Here is a 27,397-nt window from a genome sequence, read left to right as displayed (position 1 = left end):
CTACTTAAAACAGGGGTTGTAAGTCCTTCTAGTCTTCACTGAAGCAGATTTAATATTGACAGCAGAATTGTTTTCAGTCCATGTACCCTACTGAATTCCAATTGCACGCAGTTTTCCAGGAAATTGATGGATGCCATTTCAGTTCATGAGACCACACTGGTTGAACCACCAGCCAGTGTTGTTATGGAGGTGACTGCAGCTCTTCACTGACTGACAATCAGGGTGGCACCCATCATTATCAATATCTGAGGTGCTGAAAGGCCTTGTATTCTGGTTATCATCTTCCCTGAAGCTCCGAAATGCATCACCTGCATAAAATGGATTATTTTTTTAAGAAATGAATTCAGAGAATTTTTATTTTAATCAATTATTATACTGAATCTAGAAACAGAATCAATGGTTTTTTTTCCCACTATTTGTCCTGTGAAAATCTCTCTCACACAATGTGCCAAACCTTGCAAAGCATTGATGGTGTCTTTAAATACACAGACTACATCAAAGGGAATAGGCAGGAACCTGAACCCCTGCGGGTCTGAGCGCGAGTCTGAGACCTCTGAGGAAGTAAGCAGATCCTCTGCAGTTTGGGCACACCCAAGCCTGGGACCTCCAAGGCAGTAGACCAGACCGGAACCAGAAACCTTTCCATGTCCAACCCCAACCCAGGGACTTCTGCAGGAGGGAATCTAGATCAGGATTTACAGATACACGTCAAAGCCAGTAACCTAAGCCAAAGTTGCCCAGAGGCAAGGAACTCCACCTTGGGCTACAAATTCCACAGAAGTGGAACTGAATGAGATTCCTAGGACAGAGAGGGCCTGAGGAAACAAGCTCCACCCAGAGCAGAAGCCAGGACAAATCCAGTCCTGGGAGCCAACCCAGTCCTGGGACACTGGCAGACCAGGATTGAGCCAAGAACCTGACTCAGAGTCTGCGATCTCCACTAGAACCAGAGTGGAACTGAACCAGTTACCCAAGACACAAAGAGAACAAACTCCACCAGGAGCAGAAGCCAGGAGCAAACCCAGTCCAGGTACACAGGTGGATCAGGACTGAGCCAGCGACCAGATCCAGAGTCAGCAATCTCCACCACAACAGGTCCAACTCCAAGCCAGGGACTTCTGCAGGAGGAGAGCCAGACCAAGATTTACAGAAACAGATCAAAGCTAGCAGCCTAGGCCAAAGTAGGCCTGAGACAGCAAACTCCAAGGGAGCAGACCAAAGCACAGGAACAATGAGCTACCTCCAGGAACAGGAATAACCAACGGGGTAACTAGAATTGTGACATTGACTGTACCACAAGGAACAACCATCTGAGCTTTGAATTACTGGCACCTAGAAGAGTATTCAACAGAATCTCAGACAGCCCCAACCACACCTATTAGAGGAAAAGATTGAGTAGAAAAGGTAAGATTGCATGCTATACCACAAAGAGCAACACAATACCAGTAAAACCTAAAGACCCTACAAAAGCAAGACCTGAACAACCAAATATGGATGAACCAGAAGAAAATGATCTAAAAAATAACCTCAAGAGAATGTTGGAAATTCTTAAAGATAAAATGAGAAACTACCTTAAAGAAATGGAGGAAAGTTTCCTGCCAACCCTAAAATGGCTGGGGTTCCCAGGTGTCCAAGGGAATGTCCCCAGCTAGGTCCTTGGGCAGTAGAGGAGAGGGTGCCTGAACTGGCCTTGTCCCATAGCCACACTGATGAATATCTCGCATATCACCATAGAACCTTCATCCGGCCATGGATGGAGATAGAGACAGAGACCCACATTGGAGCACTGGACTAAGCTCCCAAGGTCCTGATGTAGAGCAGAAGGAAGGAGAAGATAAGCAAGGAAGACAGGGCCTCGAGAGGTTTGTCCACCCACTAAGACTGTGTGACTGATCTAATGGGAGCTCACCAAGGCCATCTGGACTGGGACTAAAAAAGCATGTGATCAGAAAGGACTCTCTGAATGTGGCTGACAATGGGGGCTGACTGAGAAGCCAATGATAATGGCACTGGGATTTGATTCTACTGCATGTACTGGCTTTTTGGGATCCTAGTCTGTTTGGATGCTCACCTTCCTAGACCTGGATAGAGGGGGGAGGGCCTTGAACTTCCCACAGGGTAGGACTGGAGGGGGAGAGGGGAGAGTGAATGGGGGGAATGGGAGGGAAATGGGAGTAGGGGAGGAGGTGGAAATTTTGAATGGTATTATTTATAAGGCAATAAAAAAAGGAAAAAAGAAATGGAGGAAAAAACAAACAAAAAATTGAAAGATATCAGCAAATCACTTAAAGAAAACCAAGAAAAAGAACTCAAACATATAAAAGAAACTATTCAGGACTGGAAAATTGAGATAGAAACAATAAAGAAAACACAAGCTGAAGGAATTATAGAAACAGAAATCATGAGAAAAAGATCAGGAACCACAAATGCAAACATGAACAACAGAATACAAGAAATGGAAGAGAGAATCTCAAGAGTTGAAGATACAATAGAGGAAATAGACTCATCAGTTAAAGAAAACATTAAATCTAACAAAAGCTTAATCCAAAATATCCAGGAAATATGGGATACCATAAAAAGGCCAAATGTTAGAATAATAGGTATAGAAGAAGGAGAAGAAGTTCAACTCAAAGGCACAGAAAATTTATTTAACAAAATCATAGAAGAAAACTTTCCCAACCTAAAAGAAAGATATGCAGATGAAGATACAAGAAGCTTACAGAACTCCAAATAGACTGGATCCAAAAAAAAAGTCCTCTTGCCACATAATAATCAAAACACTAAACATACAGAGTAAAGAAAGAATATTAAGAGCTGTAAAGGAAAAAGGCCAAGTAACATATAAAGGTAGACCTATCAGAATTACACCTGACTTCTCAGTGGAGACAATGAAAGCCAGAAGGTCATAGTCAAGCATTATGCAGATATTAAGAGACCATGGATGCCAGCCCAGACTACTATACCCAACAAAACTGTCGATCACTATGGAAGGACAAAACAAGATATTCCATGACAAATCTAGATTTCACCAATACCTAGCCACAAATCCAGCCCTACACAAAAATACTAGAAGGAAAACTCCAACCCAAGGAAAATAGCTACACCAACAAAAACACAGACAATTGATGATCTAATTACAGCAAATCTGGAAGAAGAAAAATGCACAAATTAACATCACCAACAATGAAAACTAAATTAACAGGAGATATCAACCACTGGTCATTAATATCCCTTAATGTAAATGAACTCAACTCACCTATAAAAAGGCACCGGCTTAACAGATTGGATACAAAAACAGAATCCATCCCTCTTCTGCATACAAGAAACGCTTCTCAACCTGAAAGACAGACATTGTCTCAGAGTAAAAGGTTGAGAAAAAATATACTAATCAAATGAACCTAAGAAACAAGTGGGTGTAGCTATCCTAATATCTAACAAAATAGACTTCAAGCTAAAATCATTCAAAAGAGACAAAGAAGGACATTTCATATTAGTCACAGGAAAAATCCATCAAGAGGAAATTTCAGTACTGAACATCTATGCCCCAAATACAAGGGCACCCACATATGTCAAAGAAACACTTCTTAAAGCACATATTAAACCCCACACACTAATAGTGGGAGACTTCAACACTCCACTCTCACCACTGGACAGGTCAATCAGACAAAAAATGAACAGAGAAATAAGAGAACTAACAGATGTTATGACTCAAATGGACTTAACAGACATATACAGAATATTCCATCCAAACAGAAAAGAATATACCTTCTTCTCAGCACCTCATGGAACCTTCTCAAAAGGTTCCATACTTTTTACATACTCGGTAACAAAACAAACCTCAACAAATAAAAAAATGGAATAACCCAATGTACCTTATCAGATCACCATGCTTTAAAACTAGAAGTCAACAGCAATAATTCCAGAAAACAAACAAACACATGGAAATTAAACAGTGCTTACCTGAATCATCAATGGGTCAGGAAAGAAATAAAAGAAGAAATTAAAGACTTCCTAAAATTCAATGAAAGTGCCACACAACATACCCAAATTTATGGGACACAATGAAAGCAGTGTTAAGAGGCAAGTTCATAGCACTAAATACCTACATAAAGAAGCCGGAAAAATCTCACACTAGTGAAATAACAGAACATTTGAAAACTTTAGAACAAAAAGAAGCAAACTCACCCAAGAGAACTAGACAGCAGGAAATAATCAAATTGAGAGCTGAAATCAATAAAATAGAAACAAAGAAAACAATACAAAGAACCAATGAGGCAAAGAGTTGGTTCTTGGAGAAAATCAACAAAATAGACAAACCTTTATCCAATCTAACCAAAAGGCAGGGAGGGAATATCCAAATTAACAAAATCAGAAATGAAAAGGGGGACATAACAATAGACATGGAGGAAATACAGAGGATCATCAGGTCATATTTTGAAAACCTGTACTCTACAAAATTGGAAAAGTTAAAGGAAATGGGCAACTTTCTGGATAAATACACAAACTAACCAGCGTGGAAGCTTGGCTATATAAAATCAGATTATGGCACCTGTACCTGTAATACCTGAAAGTGATCTCAACAGTGACTGATAATTTTTTAAAAAAATAAAACAACTTACACACTATGTTTTCTTTTTATTACATAATGGGGTTTTGGCATTCTTTTTACATTTTTATGTGTATAATTGTTTGGCCTGCATATATGTCTGTGCACGCATGCATGGAGTGCTCATAGGGGCTAGAGAGTATGTTGGATCCCCTGGAACTGGAATAGCAGACAGTTGTGAGCCCCGAGTGAGTGCTGGACTTTAAACCTGTTCCTTTGGAAGGATAGCAAATATTCTTAACCAGTGTGTCATCTCTTCACCCTCTTCATGGTAGATTTTCATTTTAGAAAGACAATTATGGATGAAGGTGAAGCATTTACCCTTGAGAATATTAGATTTGTAATTGCAACATAATTTGCTTTCATTTGGAGATATAATGTTCCTGTAGCCTAGGGTGCTCATGAAAATTCTGATGTACTATTGAGTTGTGCTATCCCCCATGGTTCTTCACATCTGTGTAAATCGATCATTTTTAAGGAGCTTACACTGAACACTGTATGACTATCATGCCTGATATTCACCAGATCCTTCAATGATTAAGTTTCTTGGCCGCGACAGTCCAGCTAATAATTAAATTGCAGGCTCAGGAACTATGTTTTGTTTTATACAGTTACATGAAGTTAAAGGTTCTTATCGGACTCATACCTACATTTAACCTACATGAAATTTTTGATTAATATGTTCAGCGAAAAGAAAAGGGATGTGAAGTATCTAGAAAGCCAAGACCTACAGTTTTTCATTTTGCTTTGAATGTTTGGAATCTCTTGATGTAAATATTTTGTAGAGCCTGAAGCACTTCATTAGTGAGATATATCTCGAACCCAACTTGACTGGCCAGTGAAGTCCCTGACTCTGCATATTATGGCACACAAAGCACTGACTGAAGTATTGCATCTGCAAATTCAATATCATTTTCAGCACCTATGCTGTGCAGGACCTTTTAAAAGTTCACCCAATGGGGTCAGAAAAATGGCTCAATAGGCAAAAGCACTTGTTGTCAAGTCTGATGACCAGATTCAATCTCCAGAGCTAACATACTGGGAGGAGAGAATTGTCTGCCTAAGGTTCCTCCGACATAAACACATGCACCATGGCATGCATGTCCCTGCACAATACACTAAATAAATAAATAAAATGTGATTTTTAAAAATTTGAAACTCATCTAGGAAACAATGCCTGAATTCTGTGAGCATGCCAGGAAAGTCTCCATTGTCAAAGGAGAATCTACAGCAGATGACTTCTCACTATTACCCTGAATCCCCTCTAAAACAGTTCTCAGAATTTACCCACCATTTTTGCTATGCTATAGTCATGGCTCTCAGAACTTAACTAATTGACCACTGAGTTTCCTCATCTTTAGATAACACATTAGCAAAGCACACCTCTGGGTATACCTGGGATGGCATTTCTGGAGAGTCGCAGCAAGAGGACTCTTAGCTCATGAGTGAGTGGCTTCCTTGGTGGCGCCATCACACACAGGCATTCCTGAGAGATAGTGAAATAACGGGGAGGTATGGATAGGAGTAGGTCACTGACTCATGACCTTAGCGCTATGTCTTGTGTCCACCCTTCTCTACTTAGCCGTCAGATGTGAACTGCTTCCTACCACAGCCTCCCTGCAACAACTCTGGGACTGTCACCCAAAATAAGCCCGCTCTCTCTTCCCTCAAGTTGTTTCTGTGAGGTATTTTAGTCACTTGCAAAGACACAGTTATAATGCTGCTTTCTCTGAGAACTCACAGAGTTTTCTCTCAAATATTACTATCAGGAATATTTGTAGTGTATGTGTGTATGTATGTGTGTGCCTGCATGCGTGAATACGTGTATGATGTGGTGTGTATGTGTGTGCCTGCATGCGTGAATACGTGTGTGAATACGTGTGTGGTGTGGTGTGTGTGTGTGTGCAGGCCCAAGGTTTGTTTTCTTGATCATTGCCCATCTTTACCTTTTGACTCATCAGTTAGGCTAGGCTAGCTAACCAATGGCATCTGCCTGTCCATAATGCTCCAAGTTTGCACTATAATACACAGTTTTTTCCATGGGTTCTGGGAATCTGAACTCAGGTCCTTGTGCCTCTGTAGTGAATACTTCACTGACTAAGCCACCTCCCTAGCCCTTTTTACTTCTTATGAAACAATTGCTCAGATGCTCAAGTTCATATTTACATTTTCCCCAAGCTCAATGCCAAATTTGTGTCTGATAACATTTTATGTGCATATCTATCTGCACTGTACCTTTTCTTTTCCCTAATTTAAATATATAATTTGATCAACAATTGAAAGCTACTTGATAACCATGAGAAATTTAAGAGCTCTATAATGAAAATAAAATAACCACTAACAAAAGCATAATCACCTTTTGGAGACCTCCACATAAGCTTCCTGACATGGGATACTCCATGTTGAAGCGATTCTTTGCACTTTTGGAAGTAAAGCACTGAAACTTTTTATGTGTGTGTGTGTGTGTATGTATATATATAGATACATACACACACACACACATATATGGATACACACACACGCGCACACACATCCCTTTAAACGTTCCATATCAATCAAGACTTGAATTTCAGCTTTCACCTAATGTCTCAAGACCAACCCCCCAGTATGCCATGAATCCCAGCACACCATGCAGCCCCTGCTGGCTGCCTCCTCTTCTATGCTGTGACACAAGCTACTGCATTTGCCAACATTCACTTGCCAAAAGCCCGTCCTTCTTTCAGGTCTGAGTCTGTAGTTCTCGGCACATCCATCTGGTCTGAAGCAGCTGCACTCGATTATACAGGAATATAGAATTTCCAAGAGGCTTTAACATTCGCCTAATTTTGAAACCTACCCATTCTCCCATAAAAAAAATTCTCCGGGTAGCAATCATTCTCACGTTCTCTTTTGTGTGTTCAGGGTCATTGTGTTGCATCTGTATCAAGACTAGTTGGCAGCCAAGGGATGTAGAGCATTCATTACGAATTTCTGACATTAATATATAGAACTAACAAGTACACCATCAGAAAAAAAAAGGGGGGGGACTGGAGTTTAGTATTTCTTCACTCAACTGTCTTTAAAAATTCAGCTCCAAAATACAAACTTATCATCAAGTATTCTAAAGTACTAGTGAATTAAATTTTTGGAAATCCACGAAGGGAGGATGAAAAGAACGTGTTTCAGTATCTTTGTGGACTAGGATTGGGTGGAAGAGGTGTGATCCACAAGAGGTCTTGGGTCGACTCTTCCTCTTTCGGGCTTATTGACAGGGTTGGAAGCTTTTACTTCCTGGATGTGGAAATAGGACGCTTACCCAGCCTGTTCCAGAATCTCCATCCACAAGAACACTAGGGTTACAGCATTTGCTATAAAGGATGTGAAATCTGCTCCATTTTTTTATGGGAGAAGGTCATTAAGCAAAGTGTTCACAACCCAGTTTCTGACTTACACATTGATCTCTAATCTACTGTTGTCGCTGTATGTCGTCATCGTATGTCCTGCGTTATGGCTATTTTTATGTAATACCAGGCAAGGGATAGCTCAATTTTTTGTGTCATCTTAGTAATTAAAAACTTACCAGTATTTCCTGAATTCATCCTAAATGTATTTTTACAAAAATGTGTTTCATCCTCTAGCCAAAAATTATCATATAAAGCATAAGCCAAGCTGTCGTCCTCGGACTCCAGGGCCACATAAAACACAAAACTGGAGTCTTTCTGGTTTACTACGTAAAAAATCTTTTTCAGTCCTAGCCAAAATTCTCCTGTAAAAGAAATGCTTTGTTTTAAGACATTTAGTTGAAATGAGAACAATCTTTTGTTTGTGAATGTTGATGCCATTCAGTGTCTTTATAACTGAGGAGAGGCATCCATAACCAGGACTCTGGACAGGCGTGGCTCAGTTCATCCATCAGCTGTTATTTAACTTTGCTATGGGACAATGGTCTGTGCCCTGTCACTTGTATTTTAAATAAATGCTGATTGGCCAGTAATCAGGCAGGAATTAGAGTTGGAGCGATGAGAATTCTGTGAAGAGGAAAGATTCAATCTGAAGCCATCACCCAGACACAGAGAAACCCGACACAGAGCAAGCAACATGTGACTGCCGCGCCAAAAAAGGTAGCAAGCCACGTGGCTAACACAGACAAGAATTATGGGCTAATATAAGTTATAAGAGTTAATAAGAAGCCTGAGATAAAAGGCCAATCAGTTTATAATTAATGTAGACCTCTGTGTATTTCTTTGGGACTGAACGAATGCAAAGAAACCTCTGTCAACAGAAATCTCAGTCCACATCACTTACTTTTTTTGTTAATTCATTAACCTGAACAGAACCAAACTGCTTCATTTCTATCTCCCCAAATTCAACTTAAAAGTGTATTTAAAGACTAAATAAAAAGTCAAGATTTACCTTTACAGCATGTCAACAGGAAACTTGTTGAAGTCTTATGTCAACTAACAAATGATGGGACCCAGTGAAAGTAGGAGTTTTAATCTCAAATCGGCTGCTCCTTAAGAAACATTTCCTGAAAGCACTCATCTGAAATTGCTTTTTCTGCCTTGGAAAATCCTTATAAATAAGTTTTCTTTGTTTAAAAGCAGCTTGCCACTAACCTAGGAATGGAAACAAAATGTAGCCATACTGAAGCTTCCCCAGATTTAGAGTCGATATTTCAAAGACAACCTTAGATCTAAAGTGGATAATATTAACAGAACTCTCTAACTCGGACAATGTTCTTGCAAACACATTTAGCCACTGGCTTTCTATCTTTCCATATCCACAATGTGGACTAAATGTGGACATTCCTGAGCTATAACCTACTTAAGTTATGAAATTACAGGGTATAAAATTTCAGAGGGTTGGAAGATAATGAGACAGACAATATTGAAACTCAGAAAGCTATGACTAATATATAAAGTTCTTTTCCATGGATATTTTAGCTATCACTCTGTTCAAACTGAAAAGAATAAGTACAAGAAAAAGTGGACACATTGCAGGATGGGTTTCTCCAGGAACTTTTAGTTTCATGGTCTTTGAATGTCTTAAGCTTCTTTCATTTTTACTCCAATCTCATATTTAAGCATTACCAGCACATTTTATTAAATACCCAATATATTTTAATTCTACTAAATATAGAACAGTCTCAGTTTGCACAAACAGTATATGGCTATAGAACTTCTTTGTCAAAACTCTCTTCAAATTTAGAGAATAGTAATGTACATCATAGTTTTGCAAAATTACATTCAACTTAAAGGCTTTGACTTTAATGGTCATATGCCTTGGTTCTATCTGTATGTCATTGTATTTTAAGTCTATGACAACCCTGCCTCTTTTTTTTTCTTTCCCCATCCCACAAGCAATTGGGAAGCAACTACTGGGTACAGATAACAAATATTCAGCTGAGAATTTTCACTCAAATTATATTTCAATTCATCTCTAAAAAAATTTTAGCTTTTTTTAAAAATGTGTGTTTACAGGTGTTTTTGCATGCATGTGTACACCTTGTGTGTGCCTGGGCTCATGAAAACCAGAAGAAGATTTTTAGATCCCATGGAACAGGAGTTACAGGCAGTGTGATCTGCCATGCAGGACCCGGAAATTGAACCCAGGTCTGCTGGAGACGGAGCCAGTATTCTTAATTGCTAAGACTTGTCTCCAGTCCAGATTTCTAGGTCTTGACTGAAAACAGTTTTTAAAAATAATTTGACATAATAAAGCAGAATTTAACTCATGTTTTTATATTTGTGTAGATTTACCCACTCTTCCTGAAGATTTGACTAACGCTGGTGCAGTTCAGACATATCACACCAGAAAGAAAGAGAAAAGGCAAGGCATAGATAGATACATAAAATCTGACCTAAAAGGTCTCCAAGTCCATCCAGGTAATCACACCACGGCCTCTGGAAGTCAACTGCCCCATCGAGCCTTTTCTGAACTACTGCCCATCCTCCTCCTCTGAAATCCATGTCATACATTACCTAAAATGGGCCCAGAAAATGCCAAAATAATATACCATTGCCTTCATTATTTGACATTATAGAACTCATCCCTAATCCTATAGAAAAATAAATACAAGAAAATTTTCATTCTCATAAATGTATTCAAGTTTTTTATTGCTTTTACTGAGCTATATATTTTTCTCTGCTCCCCTCCCTTCCTTTCCCCTCCCCTTTTACCCTCTCCCATGCTCTCCATGCTCCCAGTTTACTCAGGAGAGCTTGTCTTTTTCTACTTCCCATGTAGATTAGATCTTCTCTGGAAATACTACCACTTACACAAACCCATGATTGACCTAACTGGAGCCTGTATAAGATTTTTAAGACACAACTGTCTACAGTATTTTAAGGTTATATAATTCCTCAACTTAACATTTTCCCCCAGTTCAGGGATAACAGCGCTGACATGCAACGGCAGAGATGGATTGATTAACAAATGACTTTGTTCTTTGGATTATAATGCTGGTTTTTTAGTGTTAGAAATGTCTGCCTGCCTCTGGTTTCTCTTTTCTCCCACAAATTGGAGTTCAGATTGATATTTCAATACTGAGCCATGAGCTGTGGCCACTCAGCAGGTGTTCACAGGGGCCTCTGTTGAAACTGTGTGACATGGACCTGTCTAGGGCCCACAGAAACAACAGGGGAAGAAATCAAAGCGATCCACTCTACAAGAGACTTCCCACACAGAGTCAGAAAAAAAAGAAATAAAAAACCAATGTGAAGGACGTTCAGGCACCACACTTTCCACAGAAGAGGCGATTATACAACCCACTCCTCGCAAAGTTAGAATTTTTCCCTTCTACCGCTGTTCAGATCCAGTTTGGGATGTGTAGGCAAAGAGTCTTAGGTAGTTTTTAAATTATTTCCCACGTAAGTCCTAATTTCTTGACATCTTGTCAATAGATTTCAAGAGAAATAATTCTAAGAATAGAAACTCTTTGCATCTACTTAGAAAGAAAGGTGGTTGTTGTATAATATAGACTATTGATAAACTTTAAAGATCACTGATGAGAAAGTACCCAGAAAAAAATACATAAACACACACACACACACACACACATATCCTTTTTGTCCATAAGCATTGTGTGCTGTAGGTACCTACTAGAAATACAAGCAGACAAGTACTAAGGATAAACAAAGTATAATTCTTATTATTCAAATTAAGTATTGATCAGTTTAGCAGTCTTCCTTATGCCCAAGTAAAAGACTTTTTCTATTAATTTCTTTTTAAATTTTTGAAGCAAAGTCTCACACTATTAAATAATGTATCATCAAAAGAAAGTATAGGCATGAGTAGGAATCAAAGTAAAAGTCCTTTAGTAAACCCCACGTCATCACACATTATTATCACTCATTATTGTCTAGTCTCCATTAAATTAGATTAAAGCAAGGATTTGTATTGCACAGCTCTGCCCCATAAGGATAATATAAAACTTTGCCACAAAGGGATTTACTTTAAATAGTGTAACTATGGACACTCAGGAAACTGAAATTCATGGTCTGAATAGAAGACGTAAAGAAAACCGACCTCTTCAAGTTGTAAATTTTGCTAATTTATTTAAAATTTTCAAGACAAAAGTATTTAAAGTAAAATAAAAATAACTGTAATTTCAATATTTATTAAGTTAGCTTGATGTTTACTTTATTCTGTATAACAAAGGAAAACTTTACCTCAAATGGGTAGCTAAATCCTTCTAGAAAGATTATATATAAACCACTAGGGGTTTTGGTGACAGAGCTAATTGAATCTTTAATATCAATGCAATCCAAATCTAGGGAAAAATTAGTCATTTAGTGCATGTTCAAGCACACCTAAAACAATGAGTTGATGGCAGAGAATTGATGATGCTGTCTGAAACTGTTACTACAGCTTCTATCAGTGATGCCATACCTTTATTATATTAGAAATGAAACATTACCACAGTTTCAGAACTCAGGAGAAAACAAGAAAGAACAGAAATTAAAGAATTTGGGTTGCTGTTAAGCCCTCACAAATAACATTCCTTTTGGTCATTAGTGTTTAAAGTCTCATATTGTGGGTCAGAATGATGGCTTAACAATTAAGTGATTATTGCTTAAATTTTAGTCTCATATTGTGGGGTCAAAGAGAAAACTCAAAAATTAAGAGCCCAAGTAGTCTTACAGAGAGCCCAGGTTATGTTCTTAGCACCCAGACAGTGGCTCACAACTGTCTGTAACTTTAGTTCCAGGGGATCCAACACTCTCCGGTCCCTGCACGCATATGTGCACATAAACTCACACAGGCTCAGATACATACACATAAGTAAAAGTAAAACAAATCTTTAAAGACTCATTTGGGATCAACCCTTACTCATTGTATAATTAGTCATTCTCTTTTCCAAAGATTCTACGATAACCCAAGTTTATCTTTAATATATAAAGAATGGGTAGGAAGGAGAAAACTTAAGGAATAAGTAGTTTAACTGTGATTAACACATCCTTGACTTCTTTATTCCAAACTTCAGACTGTAGTGTGTTGAAGTCATCAATGCCAATAACTAAGAGGGAAGTAGAAATTGCTTTCTTCACTAACAAGAAACAAAGCAAGGCTAGTGTGTACTCTTTCTACAAATGTTAGAGCTGTAGACCTTGCCACCCACAAAGCTCCACAGAGGACTGTAAATGCCTGTATGTGATACCAATGTGCTGAGGAGTACTACATTCTATTTGAAGATATTCTAGTGTACATTTTTAAGTGTAATTACACAACTCCAACCCTGTGATTCCAGTCACTCAGGAAACTGAGGCAGGAAATCTTGCCCTGACTACATAGTTCAAAGCAGCCTGAGCAACCTTATAAGACCCTGTATCAGAACAAGAAGTTGGGGGTAACTTTCTGATAGATCACATGCCCACCATGCATGCAGCTTAAGTTCAGCCACAAATACCAACTCCAAAAACAAGTTTCAGGGCATCATTTACTCGGGTGACTGCCATTACTTCCTAGCTAGGAACTACTGACTAGCTGGAAGCCTTAGAATGCTTTCTTAATGTAGGAAAAATAGCATGACTCACTGTGCCATAGCGGTGTTTTTATGTTTGTTTTTGGAGGTTTGAATTCAAGGCAAGCATTTAGCACAGAGCTTACCACACATTAATTTATAGAAAACAACTCAACAGAAAGGCTAAGTTTAAAAACTTGTTCACCTTCCCTTTGTTTCTGGGGTAGTTTTGGGGTTTCCACTGTGAAATGAGAGGAAACATTCTTCTAATGGAGCTTTGCTCAGAGTGTGGCGGAAGTAGTCCACAGTGAAGGGCTGGCCTACAGCAGAGCATTGCCTCATCATCTGTCGGCAAGTGTGAGCAAGCTTCTTGAGCTTCTTGGGTTGTCTTCACCTGATGCTGGGGGTATCAGAGCAGGGCTCTATGTTGTGCTTGCTGTGCATCAGAGGATAATTCAGAATGGCTTTTTATTTACTCGCTAGCCCTGCACAGCAAGTCTGTAAGACTTGCAGAGTTTAACATTCACAGCCAACCTGTCTGGCCTTAGAGTCACCTGAGACAAACACCTATGGCTGTGTGCATGAGATGGTCTCCAGAAAGGTCCAGCTGAGAACAGAAGGTGCAGCTTGATTGTGGCACCATGTCCATGGACTGGGGCACAAGACTGAATTAAGGGGAGAATGCGAGCTGAGCCCCAGTACTCATCTCCCTCTGCTTTCTGACTGCAGATAGAGTGAGCAGCTGCCTCCCCCACAGTGCTGGAGTGTATGCTCCTGTGACCATGCCTCCCCCATAGTGCTGGGGTGTATGCTCCCTCATGCCTTCCCACAGTGTTGGGGTGTATGCTCCCTCATGCCTCCCCCACAGTGCTGGGGTGTATGCTCCTGTTCCTGCCGCCATGTCCTCCCCCACAGTGCTGGGGTGTATATTCAAACTGTGAGTCACATGAAACTCCCGCTTTGCGGTGCTGTTTATCTGGTATTGGAGACCCATGAGGAAAGACAGATAAGGGTTTCAACTTACTGAGGAGGAAACTAGCATCTTGGAGGTTAAGGACCAGCCTGCCACTGGATTTCATGCCTTGCTACACCTCGCCCTTTCACTCAGAAGAGGATGAGACAATAAGTCATTTTAAAGTAACATGTGACAGTGCCTGTCTTCATAAAGGAGCAAGGAGGGCTGGAGAGATGGCTCAGAGGTTAAGAGCACTGACTGCTCTTCCCGAGGTCCTGAGTTCAATTCCCAGCAACCACATGGTGCCCTCTTCTGGCCTGCAAGCATACATGGAAAGAATGTTATATATGTCATAAATAAATCTTTAAAAAAAATAAAAAATAAAAAATAAAAATAAAGGAGCAAGGAGATGCCCAATCCCTGTCTGTTCCCTCCCACTTCAGAGAAAAACTTAGGATCACATCCTTGAGCCTCAGTAATATTTATTTGCTTGAAACTTTTATGTGAATTCATATTTGTAAGATTTATGCAGTACTTTCTTAGAAACACATAGGAATAAATATGTTATATTTTAATGCAAAAATGTTAATTTGGTATTTATTTATATATTAAATTTCTTTTTTCTTTAAAATGTTATATCTCACTTTGAAACGTCAAAAAAAAAAAACAAATACTTTTCACAGGTTAGGTAGGGACTCTGGAAAGCCTCTTCTTTGTAAAGAGTAATTAGTAATAAAATGCCAGGGCGGGGTGCTCAGAATACAGCACCTAAGGTTACTTGATGGTCAACAGATTCTTGATATTATTTTACACTATGGCTTCCAGACAGTGGAAAAGTCCTCCAGCTTCTGAAGGAACACACGCTGTAACTAGCTGAAGAGCAGGGAACAGTCCTCCAGCACTGTAGTCGAAACCTTCCGCTGCACCACGCTGCCCAGAAAATTCTGAGGAATAAAACAGGAGTGTGCAGAGACTGAAATACCAGCGCTCTCACCATGTGATTGCATGGCTGGCAGAAAAGACTCCAGCTGTTTGCTAAAATCCTCTGTAGTCAAAAGGAGAACTTGATCCATGAGCTCATTAACCTAAAGGCAGACACACAAGACAAGGTTATATTAGCTAAATTATATAAACGCTGTCTCTAAGCCTCTCCAGGCCAGAAGGATGCCTTCTCTCCTAGATTGGATTCTTACTGTTCTAACACAATAAAAGCATAAACAGCATTCATTCCACCCAGCAGCATCTCCTAAGAGCTAGTTCTGTCTGCCATTACTTCTGTGTTGTCTGTCCCTGCAGCTCTGCTCTCACTGTCCTGAAGGCTCTGGTGCCTTCCTCACTGTCTCCCTTGGCTCTTCCCTAGTCATCTTCCACAGCAGCTGCTAAGGGGGTGATGAAATTTCCTCACTCGCATACTTCAGTGGCCCATGCTGTAGCAAGATTTACTTCCTACAGATTCAACGCAATGCCCAGAAAAATCTCAGCAAAATTCTTCAAAGACCTCAAAAGAATGGTACTCAACTTCATATGGAAAAGCAAAAAACCCAGGATAGCCAAAACAATTCTGTAAAATAAAAGAACTTCTGGAGGCATCACAATACCTGACTTCAAACTCTACTTCAGAGCTATAATACTGAAAATAGCCTGGTATTGGCATAAGAACAGATAGGAGGACCAATGGAATCAAATAGAAGACCCCAATATCAATCAATACATCTTCGAACACCAGATTTTTGACAAAGAAGCAAAAAATACCAAATGGAAAAAAGAAAGCATATTTAGAAGTGGTGCTGGCATAACTGAATATCAACATGTAGAAGAATGAAAATTGATCCATATCTATCACCATGCACAAAACTCAAGTCCCAATGGATCAAAGACCTCAACAAAAGCCAGCCACATGGAACCATATAGTGGGAGTACAGTTGAATGCATTGGCACAAGGAACCACTTCCTAAATATAACCCCAGCAGCACAGACACTGAGAGAAACAATTAATAAATGGGACCTCCTGAAACTGAAAAGCTTCTGTAAAGCAAAGGACACGGTCAACAAGACAAAACGACAGCCTACAGAATAGGAAAAGATCTTCACTAACCCCACATCAGACAGAGGACTGATCTCCAATATATACAAACAACTCAAGAAATTGGTCACTAAAAGAACACATAATCCAATAAAAAAAAAATGGAGTACAGACCTAAACAGAGAACTCTCAACAGAGAAATCTAAAATGGCTCAAAGACACTTAAGGAAATGTTCAACATCCTTAGTCATCAGAGAAATGCAAATCAAAACAACTCTGAGATTGCATCTTACACCTGTAAGAATGGCCAAGATCAAAAGCACTGATGACAACTTATGCTGGAGAGGTTGTGGGGAAAAGGGAACACTTCTGCATTGCTGGTGGGAATGCAAGCTGGTACAACCCCCTTGGATGTCAGTGTGGTGATTTTTCAGAAAATTAGGAAACAGCCGTCCTCAAGACCCAGTAATACCACTTTGAGGTATATATCCAAAGGACATGTGCTCAACTATGTTCATAGCAGATTTGTTTGTCATAGCCAGAACCTAGAAATAACCTAAATGCCCCTTTACTGAAGAATGGATAAGGAAAATGTGGTACATTTACACAATGGAGTATTACACAGCAGAAAAAAATAACGACAGCTTGAATTTTGCAAAAAAAAAAATGGATGTAGGTAGAAAACATTATTTTGAGTGAGGTAACCCAGACACAGAAAGACAATTATCACATGGACTCACTCATAGGTGGTTTTTAAACATAAAGCAAAGAAAACCAGTCTACAAACCACAATCCCAGAGAACTTAGACAGCAATGAGGACACTAAGAGAGACTTACATAGATCTAATCTACATGGGAAGTAGAAAGTAAAAAAAGACAAGATCTCCTGAGTAAACTGAGAGCATGGAGACCTTGGGAGAAGGTTGAAGGGGGGAGGGGAGAGGCAGGGCGGAGCAGAGAAAAATGTAGAGCTCAATTAAAAAAAGATTTAGTTCCTGGTTCCCTTAGTCAGATTTCCTTACACATTGCCAACCGCACCATACAAATCCCCCAAGGGAAAGCTGCCCCCTCCTTAGCAACCTTAGGACATTTACTCACCGCTCAGTGCTCAGCTCACAGGCTTTCTCTTCTGAGAGACTTCCCATGTCATTCTGACAGCACTCAGATTATTGCTAGCTTTCCATGTTTGTTTTCTTGCCACCAGGTCTCACCCCCCTTGAACAAAGGCTTGCTTCATTGCTTTGTGCTGCAATGCTTCTCACATCATAGGTACTGAACATTAAACATAAAATAAAATGGCTGTACTTCCAGCCAGCTACGCCAATATGTACATGCAATGGAATGGAATGCCAAAGAATCCCATACCTGGCTAGACGAACAGTCCAAAGCAGCTTGTTGCTCATCCATTATATTTCTCAGTAGTTTTTTGGGTACTTCTTGTATAAGAAACAATAAAATTTTTCAGTTTTCTTAATCAGGAAGAAAATGACATTTTATACAAAACAATAGCAGTGAAAATAAAGAATTTCACATGGTTTGGAATAAAAAAAATAGTATCTCAATTTATTTTAACTTATAAGTTTTAGTTAGTACATATTTGTTTAAAATGGGATTGGCCAAAAAGTAATTGGTTCGACATTTTTAATGAAATTATGCTTTCTGACAATACAGATTCACTCAGATAATTTATTTAATTAAGAAACAAGATTCTTAATGCCTATTCTCACTCTATGAGATAAGAAGTTTAGGGGCAGGAGGTATAGGAAGTGGGACAGGGTCTCATGTAGCACAAGCTGGCTTTTAACTCCTTCCTGATCCTCTTACCTCCATCTCTCAAACTCTCAAATACTAGGATTACATACAAGTGACCTGTGTCAACCTGCTTAGCCACTAAGTACTATTAGATGATAAGACAAAATGAAAGCGAATGCCAGTTAATTAAAAATACATCTTTGTTTTATTTTTTCTAGTACTATATTTTATAAAACAATCCACCTATGACTAGCATACATACACATAATAAATCTTCTTTTTTTTTTTTTTTTTTTGTATTTTGTATTTTCGAGACAGGGTTTCTCCGTAGCTTTTGGTTCCTGTCCTGGAACTAGCTCTTGTAGACCAGGCTGGCCTTGAACTCACAGGAATCCGCCTGCCTCCCCCCCCCCCACCCCCACCGCCCCGAGTGCTGGGATTAAAGGCGTGCACCACCACCGCCCGGCCACATAATAAATCTTAACCAAAACTTTAAAGGCCAGCAAGACAGCTCAGTGGGTAAGGCACCTGCCACTAAACTTGAAAATCTGAGTTCAACATACACACACACACACACACAAATAAACAAATGTAAAAACATTAAATTTCCAGTTTGTTAGTTTCTGGCTGAACTTGTATAATATATCCCTTTGATTTCATAGAAAATATACGATTTTCCTTATTTTAAAAAAGGTTGCACAAACACTAGAAATACATTCCGTTAAGGCATTTGAAATCCTGTTACTATCATGTCCCATAGTCTCTAAAATCCTCGGGGCTGGAGAGATGGCTCAGTAGTTACAAGCACTGGCTTCTCTTATAGAGAACTCCGAATTGGTTCTGCTGCAGTGTTCCACAGCCAGCTGTAACTCCAGTTTCAAGAGATTCAACAGCTTCTGGCCTCGTTGGGCACTGCACACATGTGGTGCATGTACATACACACAGGCAGACAAAACATTCATGCACATAAAATAAAACATTTTAAAATAAATATCAACCACCTCTGCTTCTCAGACTGAGAAAGTTTTATATATAAAGACAATGAGACTCTTTCCAGCACAAACCTCCACACGTTATCTCCTGAGTACCTTTACAATGGTACTTCTGCTTCTCAGACTAAGCCGGGCAGTGGTGGCGCACGCCTTTAATCCCAGCACTCGGGAGGCAGAGGAAGGCGGATCTCTGTGAGTTCGAGGCCAGCCTGGTCTACAAAGGGAGTTCCAGAACAGGCTCCAAAGCTACAGAGAAACCCTGTCTTTAAAAAAAAAAAAAACAAAAAAACAAAAAAGAAAGTTTTACATATAAAGACAATGAGACTCTTTCCAGCACAAAGCCCCACACGTTATCTCCTGAGTACCTTTACGATGGTACTTCTGCTTCTCAGACTGAGAAAGTTTTACATATAAAGACAATGAGACTCTTTCCAGCACAAAGCCCCACACGTTATCTCCTGAGTACCTTTACGATGGTATTTGTCTCTAGGTTACTTCATCCTGGCAGTCGAACGATGTTACTAACGTCTGACAGCTGAGTCTGTTTCATCCAGCTTTATCTCTCATTTTTACTTTCAGTCTCTTGCTTTTTCTTAGTTTTTTCCCTGCATTTGTACAACTGTCTCAATGGGACCAAAGTGAGTCCCTGGATTGGAGCTCAGGACACTTATGTTGCACAGAAATTGAGCACACTTAAGCCAGCCTTTTACACTCTAACCTATAAATGACTATCCAGAGGAACTGGGTCACATTATTAGCTCCACCCATCCCAGGCTGCCTTTCTCCACTGCGCCCCAAGTATTTGATAAATGATAGGAATTACTGCACGGTGACTTAATTGTTCTTACATTGAAACTAAAACTGTAATTATGATCCTTTCTGACATTAAGATTTGTATTGTGTTTATTCCATTATTGTTGTAGCTTCTAGAAGTAATGTGTTTGTTCTTAGAAACACACTGTAGTGGGCGGGGGGAAACTAAGGTGAAATTTCTAAGACTCTGAAGCAAGGAGTAAAGCAGCCACTCAGAAATCAATGTATTAATATTATCAGAGCCCTCTGGCTTGCCCTTCTTTCTATGATCTGTTGATACCACCAGACTCTCTGGAGGAAAGACTGCATTGACTTAACAAATATCTATTAAGCACATACTTATTAAGTGTCAAACACAGAAAGCATTTAGCCTTGGGTGATCAGATGTATATAAAATAATCCATATAAAACAAAGGCACACTTTTTAGTGTCAAAGATTGATCTCATTATAATTGTGGTAATTTTTAATACTTACTACACATAAAATGTCTTCTCAAGTTACTTTGGTCTTAGCATCACGTGACTCCTTATAGTCTTCCTTGCACACGGTATTGCTCCTTTGACTTTCATCTTTGAGGTGAGCTTTATCTTCCACATTGTTACCTACTAGAGAATCCTTTGAGTTGTAAAACAGAAATGAGAAAAGTACGTGAAAATATACTGTCAGACCTTCTACACAGGAAGAAGACTGCAGAAAACAGATCGAAATACACAATGTAGATGATCACTTAAATATATTTAATATATATTAAAACATATAATATATATTAGTTTAAATTCCCACAGATAACCCTTAAGGGCACAGTTTAGTTTTGGTCAGTAAACATATTCAGTACTTGTATTATCTCTCTTTCTTCTCAAACTCCAAACAAATTTGCTTAGGATTTTCTCCCACTCCTATGACTCCCTGAATTTGACCCTTACTTTCTACAAACTTGTATGTGATGGGACTCACTTGTCACTGAACGAAGGAAATTCCTCAGAGATATCACCAATGCCTCGAGCCAAGTGAATTTTCTGCCACCAACTGTTTAAAATTGAAGGAAAAATGTATAAGAAGATTTGATTTTATATAAAATAATTGAAGATTTGAAAAGATAACTACACATGGATTTTAATGTTATCATGGATAAAATTTAAAATTATGGAATCTTGTTTTGTAAAAATCAGTAACATATCATTAAAAGGATAATAACACATGACATTAAAAGCATCTCTATCTGTTTGCATGTGATTAGTCTCTTCACTATGAAGACAATCTTTGGGTAAGGTTTGCCCATTTTCTAGACACTGAGAGATGGATATAGAATTAACAACATTACAAAGATATTTGCCTTTGAAAGAACTTGTACTTTGTTACTCATACTATTTTAAACTTCTTGTTCCTTCTTTTCACTTCTATAACAATTGACAGACTTGATGTTTTTAATAGATATTCTTTTTTCAGTAAGGCTCTTAAAATTTAGTAAATGTATTAAAGAATTAAATCATTAGTATCTGTGCAGCTGTCTTGGACTTTTTTCTTGTTTCAACCACAGCATCTTGACATTTGGTTTTTATATAATGGCAAATGCATTTTTAACATTTAAAAATGCAAACCAACACTTCAGAATATGGGCATTCAAGCCCTCAGCTATTCATAACATTGCACACTGCATACCAGCTGTCACTCTGAGGTTGTTTTAGATAAGATATTCGTGCATCCTAATTAACCACACAAAGACCTTTATTGAAATGTCATGGTTTACAGACTAGCTTTCTTTTTAAACAGTAATTTTTACTAACCATCAGATGTTTCATTATCAAAAGTAATAGGAAAGCAGAGAATTAAAATATCTTTAAACAATTAAGAACTTTCTTTAAAAGTTTATCTTAAATTTAGTTTATTTTAAAATGTAACATTTAAGAAGTATCAACTTCTTGAAACATATTTTAATTGTTACATAAATTATATTTGTTGTACAATGTATATTTTCAAGTTTCTAATACATCATGAAAGCTAAAATAAAATTGCTAAAATTATTACCATAGAATGATGAACACAGCTACCTTGTATAGTTTCTCCACAAATGAAAATACATACATGTAAGAACAAGAGTGATGCTTGGGATAGACACATCATATTTTTCTTGAATTAATACAAACACCTTCTCAAATATCAGCTCTCTGTGCAAAGAATGGTGCACAGAGTCATTCGTTAAGAATGTCTGGAAGTTGTTCAGCACAAACACACGTGATACTTACAAGCTTCCATGGCCTTTCTGGAAGGCAGACGGCACAAACACATGCCAATACTTACTATGCTTCCTCATCTGAAACAACACCCTTTGGCAAGTCCAAGCAACACTCACACCTTAACTGACACACATCCTTCCCATCGCTTCCTACCTACAGCACAAACCGGATGTTTTCTAAAGTCATCTAACTCTGAACTGGATTTTCACCTCAGAAAACTGTAGAATGGGCAAGAGAGGTGACTCAGTGGTTAAGAGCACTGGCTGGTCCTCTACAGGACTGGACTTGATCCAGTCACCCACATGATGTTCCAGGGGATACAATGCCCTCTTCTGGCCTCCCTGGGCAGCAACCAAACGCATGGCACACAGACATACATTCATACATACATTCAAGCAAAACACCCATGCACATAAAATCAAAGTTTTCACTGTAAAATGGCTTTCATAAACATATGAAGTAGAGACAGCTGGCAGACCAGGAACCCTATTATGTTGACATTATCTTTGAATATTGGGATTCATTTAACATCGACATCCAAAGTTAATAATTAAACTTTTTTAAAAAGTGTTTTAGCCAAATTTAATCATCAATGGTCATATTAACCAGTTAATTAACCACATTTCTGGATCCAATTGATTGGTGCATTTTACAACTACCTTAGTAAAACTTCAGAAATTCTAAACTGTTAGTTACTGAAGAATGGTCATTTTCTGGAAACTGTCACGTGACCCAGTTATATCAAGTCTGGGAATATATCCAAAAGACTCCATGTCCTACCACAGAGACACATGCAAGATGACTACTGTCTCCACAATAGGGAGGAAATGGAATTGGCTGAGATGTTATCACTTGGTGAACAAATGATGAAATGTGGTACAGACACGCAGTGAAATTAATATCCCTTTAAGAGGATGAAATTTAGAGCAAGGTAGATGGGACTAGAACATGCCATACTAATCAGGCAGCCTAAGCCCAGAAAGACAAAACTGCACCTTCTCTCTCTTCTGTGGTTCCTAACTTCAAATTGTTAGAATTCTGTGTTTAACCTGCTGTGTCTGCAGAGGTCAGGATGCTACAAAGGATGCAGAACAGGAGAGAGGGAAGAAGACACAAAGGGGAGCATAGAACAGAACGCGTGCTATGGAAGGTAGAGAAGGGGATTCGTGGGCTTAAATTGGGGAGGAGTGGTACGACCACTTGGCTTAAAAAGCGTGTGTTCTTACAGAGGCCGAATTTTAGTTCCCAGAACCTATGTGGTAGCTCACGACCATCCATAGCTTCAATTGTAGGTGACCCAATGCTCTCTTCTGGTCTCCACAAGAACTACCTTCAATTCTAGGTGATCCAATGCTATTTTCTGGTCTCCATAGGAACTACCACACACATGGTGTATACATGCAAGCACAACACTTCTACACATAAAATAAATATTTAGTTTTTAAACTTGTTTTAAAAGTGCCTAGTTGCACCCAGACAGATATCTCTATTTTGTTTCTGTGTGGAGTGTAATCTGTGACTACATTGCTAACTGGAGCTCTCTGAATTCTGTGGTTTACCTGATTCAATAATTACTCTTTCATCAAGAAACCCCATTAAACTTAATTTGTCTCAAATTTTCCTACTAATTGGTCCGGTATTCCACTGAGATCATTTCTTTTCTTTTTTTTTAAATATTTATTTATTATATATACTACATTCTGCCTCCATGTATGCTGACACACCAGAAGAGGGCGCCAGATCTCATTACAGATGGTTGTGACCCACCATGTGGTTGCTGGGAATTGAACTCACAACCTGTGGAAGAACAGCCAGTGCTCTTAACCACTGAGCCATCTCTCCACTGAGATCATTTCTATAACAATAAAACAGCTTTCAGTTTCTTTTGTAAGTAGAACATTATTAAGTTATGAGATGTTAATGAAGTTGAAGCCTCTTATGCCTCTCTCTCACTCTGTCTTTTTTTTTTTTTTCCTGCTTTTTCGAGGCAGGGTTCCTCTGTGTAGCTTTGGAGTCTGTCCTGGAACTCACTCTGTAGAGCACCCTGGCCTCAAACTCTTGCCTCTGTCTCCCGAGTGCTGGGATTAAAGGCGTGCACCACCACCACCCGGCTTCTTATTCCTTTCTTTAATTTTTTATTTCCCTCCACAGAAGCTGGGACTGCTCACACAGGACCCAGCAGCTCAGCTTTCCGGCATGGATTGTGCTGGAAAGGCCTCGCCCCACTCCTACTGTTCTTCCCTGTTTAAGTAAATCACAATGCTCATTATTCTGAATTGGAAGGCCATATTTTAATTTTATCAGATCAGTGTCAGTGTGCACCCATGTAAGCCCTTGCATGATTAGGGAGGCCAAAAGACAACTTTCAGAACTTGGTTCTCACCTACCACAATGTGCATTCCATTCAGGTCCTCAGATGTGGCAGCATCTTTACCTGCTAAACCATCACCCACGTCCTGAAAGTCAATAATGATATTTTCCTCGCACTTGCTATAACCACCTATCAACACACCTTACTGACTAAAGGTTCAGATTTTATACACTTGTCATTTCTATCACTGCAATCATAAGGCAGTCTCTCGTCAACTTCCCCCAATACCCTGTGACAACCTTCAGGCTATTCTTCCTGTTTCTAGTCCCAGTCTCTACATTAGTTTCTTCACAATAACTACAGTGTAGTGGCATTTCATTTGTATTTTAATAAATAAAGCTTGCCTGAAGACCAGAAAAGTAAAACAGCCACACTGGCCAGCTTTTAATCCCAGTAGCCACACTAGCTTGCCATAGAAACCAGGTGGTAGTGGTGCACGCCTTTAATCCCAGCACTAGAGAGGATTATAAAACAGAAGAGAGCTCTCAGTCTCATTCTGAGGTTTCCTGGAGGCAGGATAGCCATTTTCAGACTGAGGTGGAGGTTAAGAGCCAGTGGCTGGCTGCTTTGTTTTTCTGCTCTTCAGATTGAACCCCAATATCTGTCTCTGAGTCTTTATTAATCGTGCAACACTCCAGTGATCCTTACGCCCAAATGCCCTTCTCTCGACTAAAGGTTGGCTTCACATCAGTCCTTTTAAGACCCTACCAGATATAGACTATGTATTCTTTACATTCATCATGCAGACGACTGAGTCAGACTCCCCTTCCTGTATTCTGACCTAGTTTCCCTTCCTTAGAGGACATTCTTGAGCACTCTATCTGCAACAGTCTCTCTGGTGTCTGTCTGTCTGTCCCTCTCTCTCTCTTTCTCTCTGGTCTCTCTCTCTCTCTTTCCACACAACTACATTTTTCTTTTTCTTTTTCTTTTTTTATTTTCGAGACAGGGTTTCTCCGTAGCTTTTGGTTCCTGTCCTGGAACTAACTCTTGTAGACCACGCTGGCCTCGAACTCACAGGGATCCGCCTGCCTCTGCCTCCCGAGTGCTGGGATTAAAGGTGTGCGCCACCACCGCCCTGCTTCAACTACATTTTTCTGAAGTAGTTTTGCAACCTAACATATTCTACTGGCAAGAAAACTTAATATAAGCTTCAAACCATAACATTTTGAAGTTTTTTAATTTTTACTTTTTTAATGATGTGGAAGTCTGTGCACGTGCCTACAGAGGTCCAACACTTCATCTCTCCCTTGAACTGGACTACAGGCAGAGGCAAACCACCAGGTGTGGATGCAAGGAATCAAACTCTGGTTGTCTACAAGAGTAGTATGTTTTGAAGTTTATTCATCACTAAACCCCCAGTAACTAGAAAGTACTTGCGTATAGTAGACGTGATGTGAGAGATAGGTACGTAAGTAGAGAGAGAAAAAAACTCCTTAATAAATGAGTTGTATTGTTAGAAAATGTAAATGAATTAAGCATTATATTTAATTAAGATGTCTTTATGAAAAATATTGGTGCTTTAGTTTTATTCTTTATGTAGTGTCCATAGGGGACACAGATGTTTGTGGAAGTCAGATTTGACATCGGCTATCTTTCAGTACTCCCCACCTTAGTGTTTGAGACAAGGGTCCCTGATTGGGCCTGAAGCTTGCCAGTTCAGCTAGACTGGCTGGTGATCAAGGATCTGCCTGTCTCCCGTCACCCCGCCCCCCGCAGTGCCAGGACTCCAGCACAACACAGCACAGCACAGCACACCCGGCCTTTTCTGTGGGTGTGGAGGATCTGAACACAGCCCCTTGTGTTTACAAGCATTTTACTGCCCAAGACCTCACAATCACCTTTCCTGGCAAAAGATGAACTTCATAAAAATCTTCAAATTATCTATCATCCAAGTATTTCACCTTTAATTTTATTGCCTCTCAACTCCCTGTTTTTTAGATTCTAGGAATGAACCTCTTAAATAGGCTGTAGGAAAACTGGCTTAATATTTTGAAGTTTTAAGAAAAGAATTAGAAATCAACAAACCTGTAGCTTTAAAAAATGGATAACAACCTTAAGTTAAATCTTCCTTTTATTTTTTATTACTTTTACAAAGCAACACTTAGACGAAGAGTAACTACTGAGCAGGCATTTGTAGACACTGAGAAAACAAACCATGCCTTTCTTCTCTGTGGTTTTTAGACAGGCAAGCGTCAAAGTCATGCTGCAGCTAAGGATGATCCTCCTGGCCCCATCTCCCAAGGGCAGGGATTACGAGGATGACACCGTGCTGATGTGAAATCATGCTTCTTAATGTTAATCAATATACCATGTAAAACAATAGTAATGTGGCTACCGTTTCCCACTTACTAAACAATACAGTCTAAACAAAATTTTCAGGAAAGCTAAAATGCAAATATTGTAAATAGCAACCATAAATTTCTCACTTTCCTTTGCCTTTTGCAGTGCCCTACTTTGCTCAGCAGTGGAAACAGAACCAGAGCCGACGCTTATGGTTAGGGCATTCAAAAGTGGCCCCATAACCAGCTGTCCCAGCATACACAGTTTCCCTTTCTTGTTAGGATTATATGTTTTGTTTTGTCATCTTGCCGTGACAATGAATGAAACTTAAGCCCTTTGCAGTTAAAATCAAATGTGGACTTGCGACACATTAAAAAGCTCAGTCCCCTGAACACAACCCGATTGAATCAGAATATCTCCATTTGAAGG

The 27,397-nt window shown here is 39.3% G+C and overlaps 1 protein-coding gene across 1 annotated transcript; it reads right to left on the bottom strand.

Moving 5' to 3' along the window:
* On the bottom strand, positions 1 to 22,204 carry Angptl5 (angiopoietin like 5). The gene is given in 10 exon segments (XM_057768715.1): positions 1 to 308; positions 8,166 to 8,351; positions 10,446 to 10,566; positions 12,256 to 12,356; positions 15,497 to 15,587; positions 17,891 to 17,953; positions 17,955 to 17,994; positions 19,988 to 19,997; positions 20,563 to 20,698; positions 22,109 to 22,204. Coding segments are annotated over 10 exon segments (1,152 nt in total).
* Positions 22,205 to 27,397: the final 5,193 nt, after the last annotated feature.

This window comes from Chionomys nivalis, chromosome 4, assembly GCF_950005125.1.
Source record: "Chionomys nivalis chromosome 4, mChiNiv1.1, whole genome shotgun sequence".
Classification (NCBI taxonomy): domain Eukaryota; kingdom Metazoa; phylum Chordata; class Mammalia; order Rodentia; family Cricetidae; genus Chionomys; species Chionomys nivalis.
Note: the sequence above shows the minus strand (reverse complement) of the source record. Positions and strands in the feature narration are given on the sequence as shown.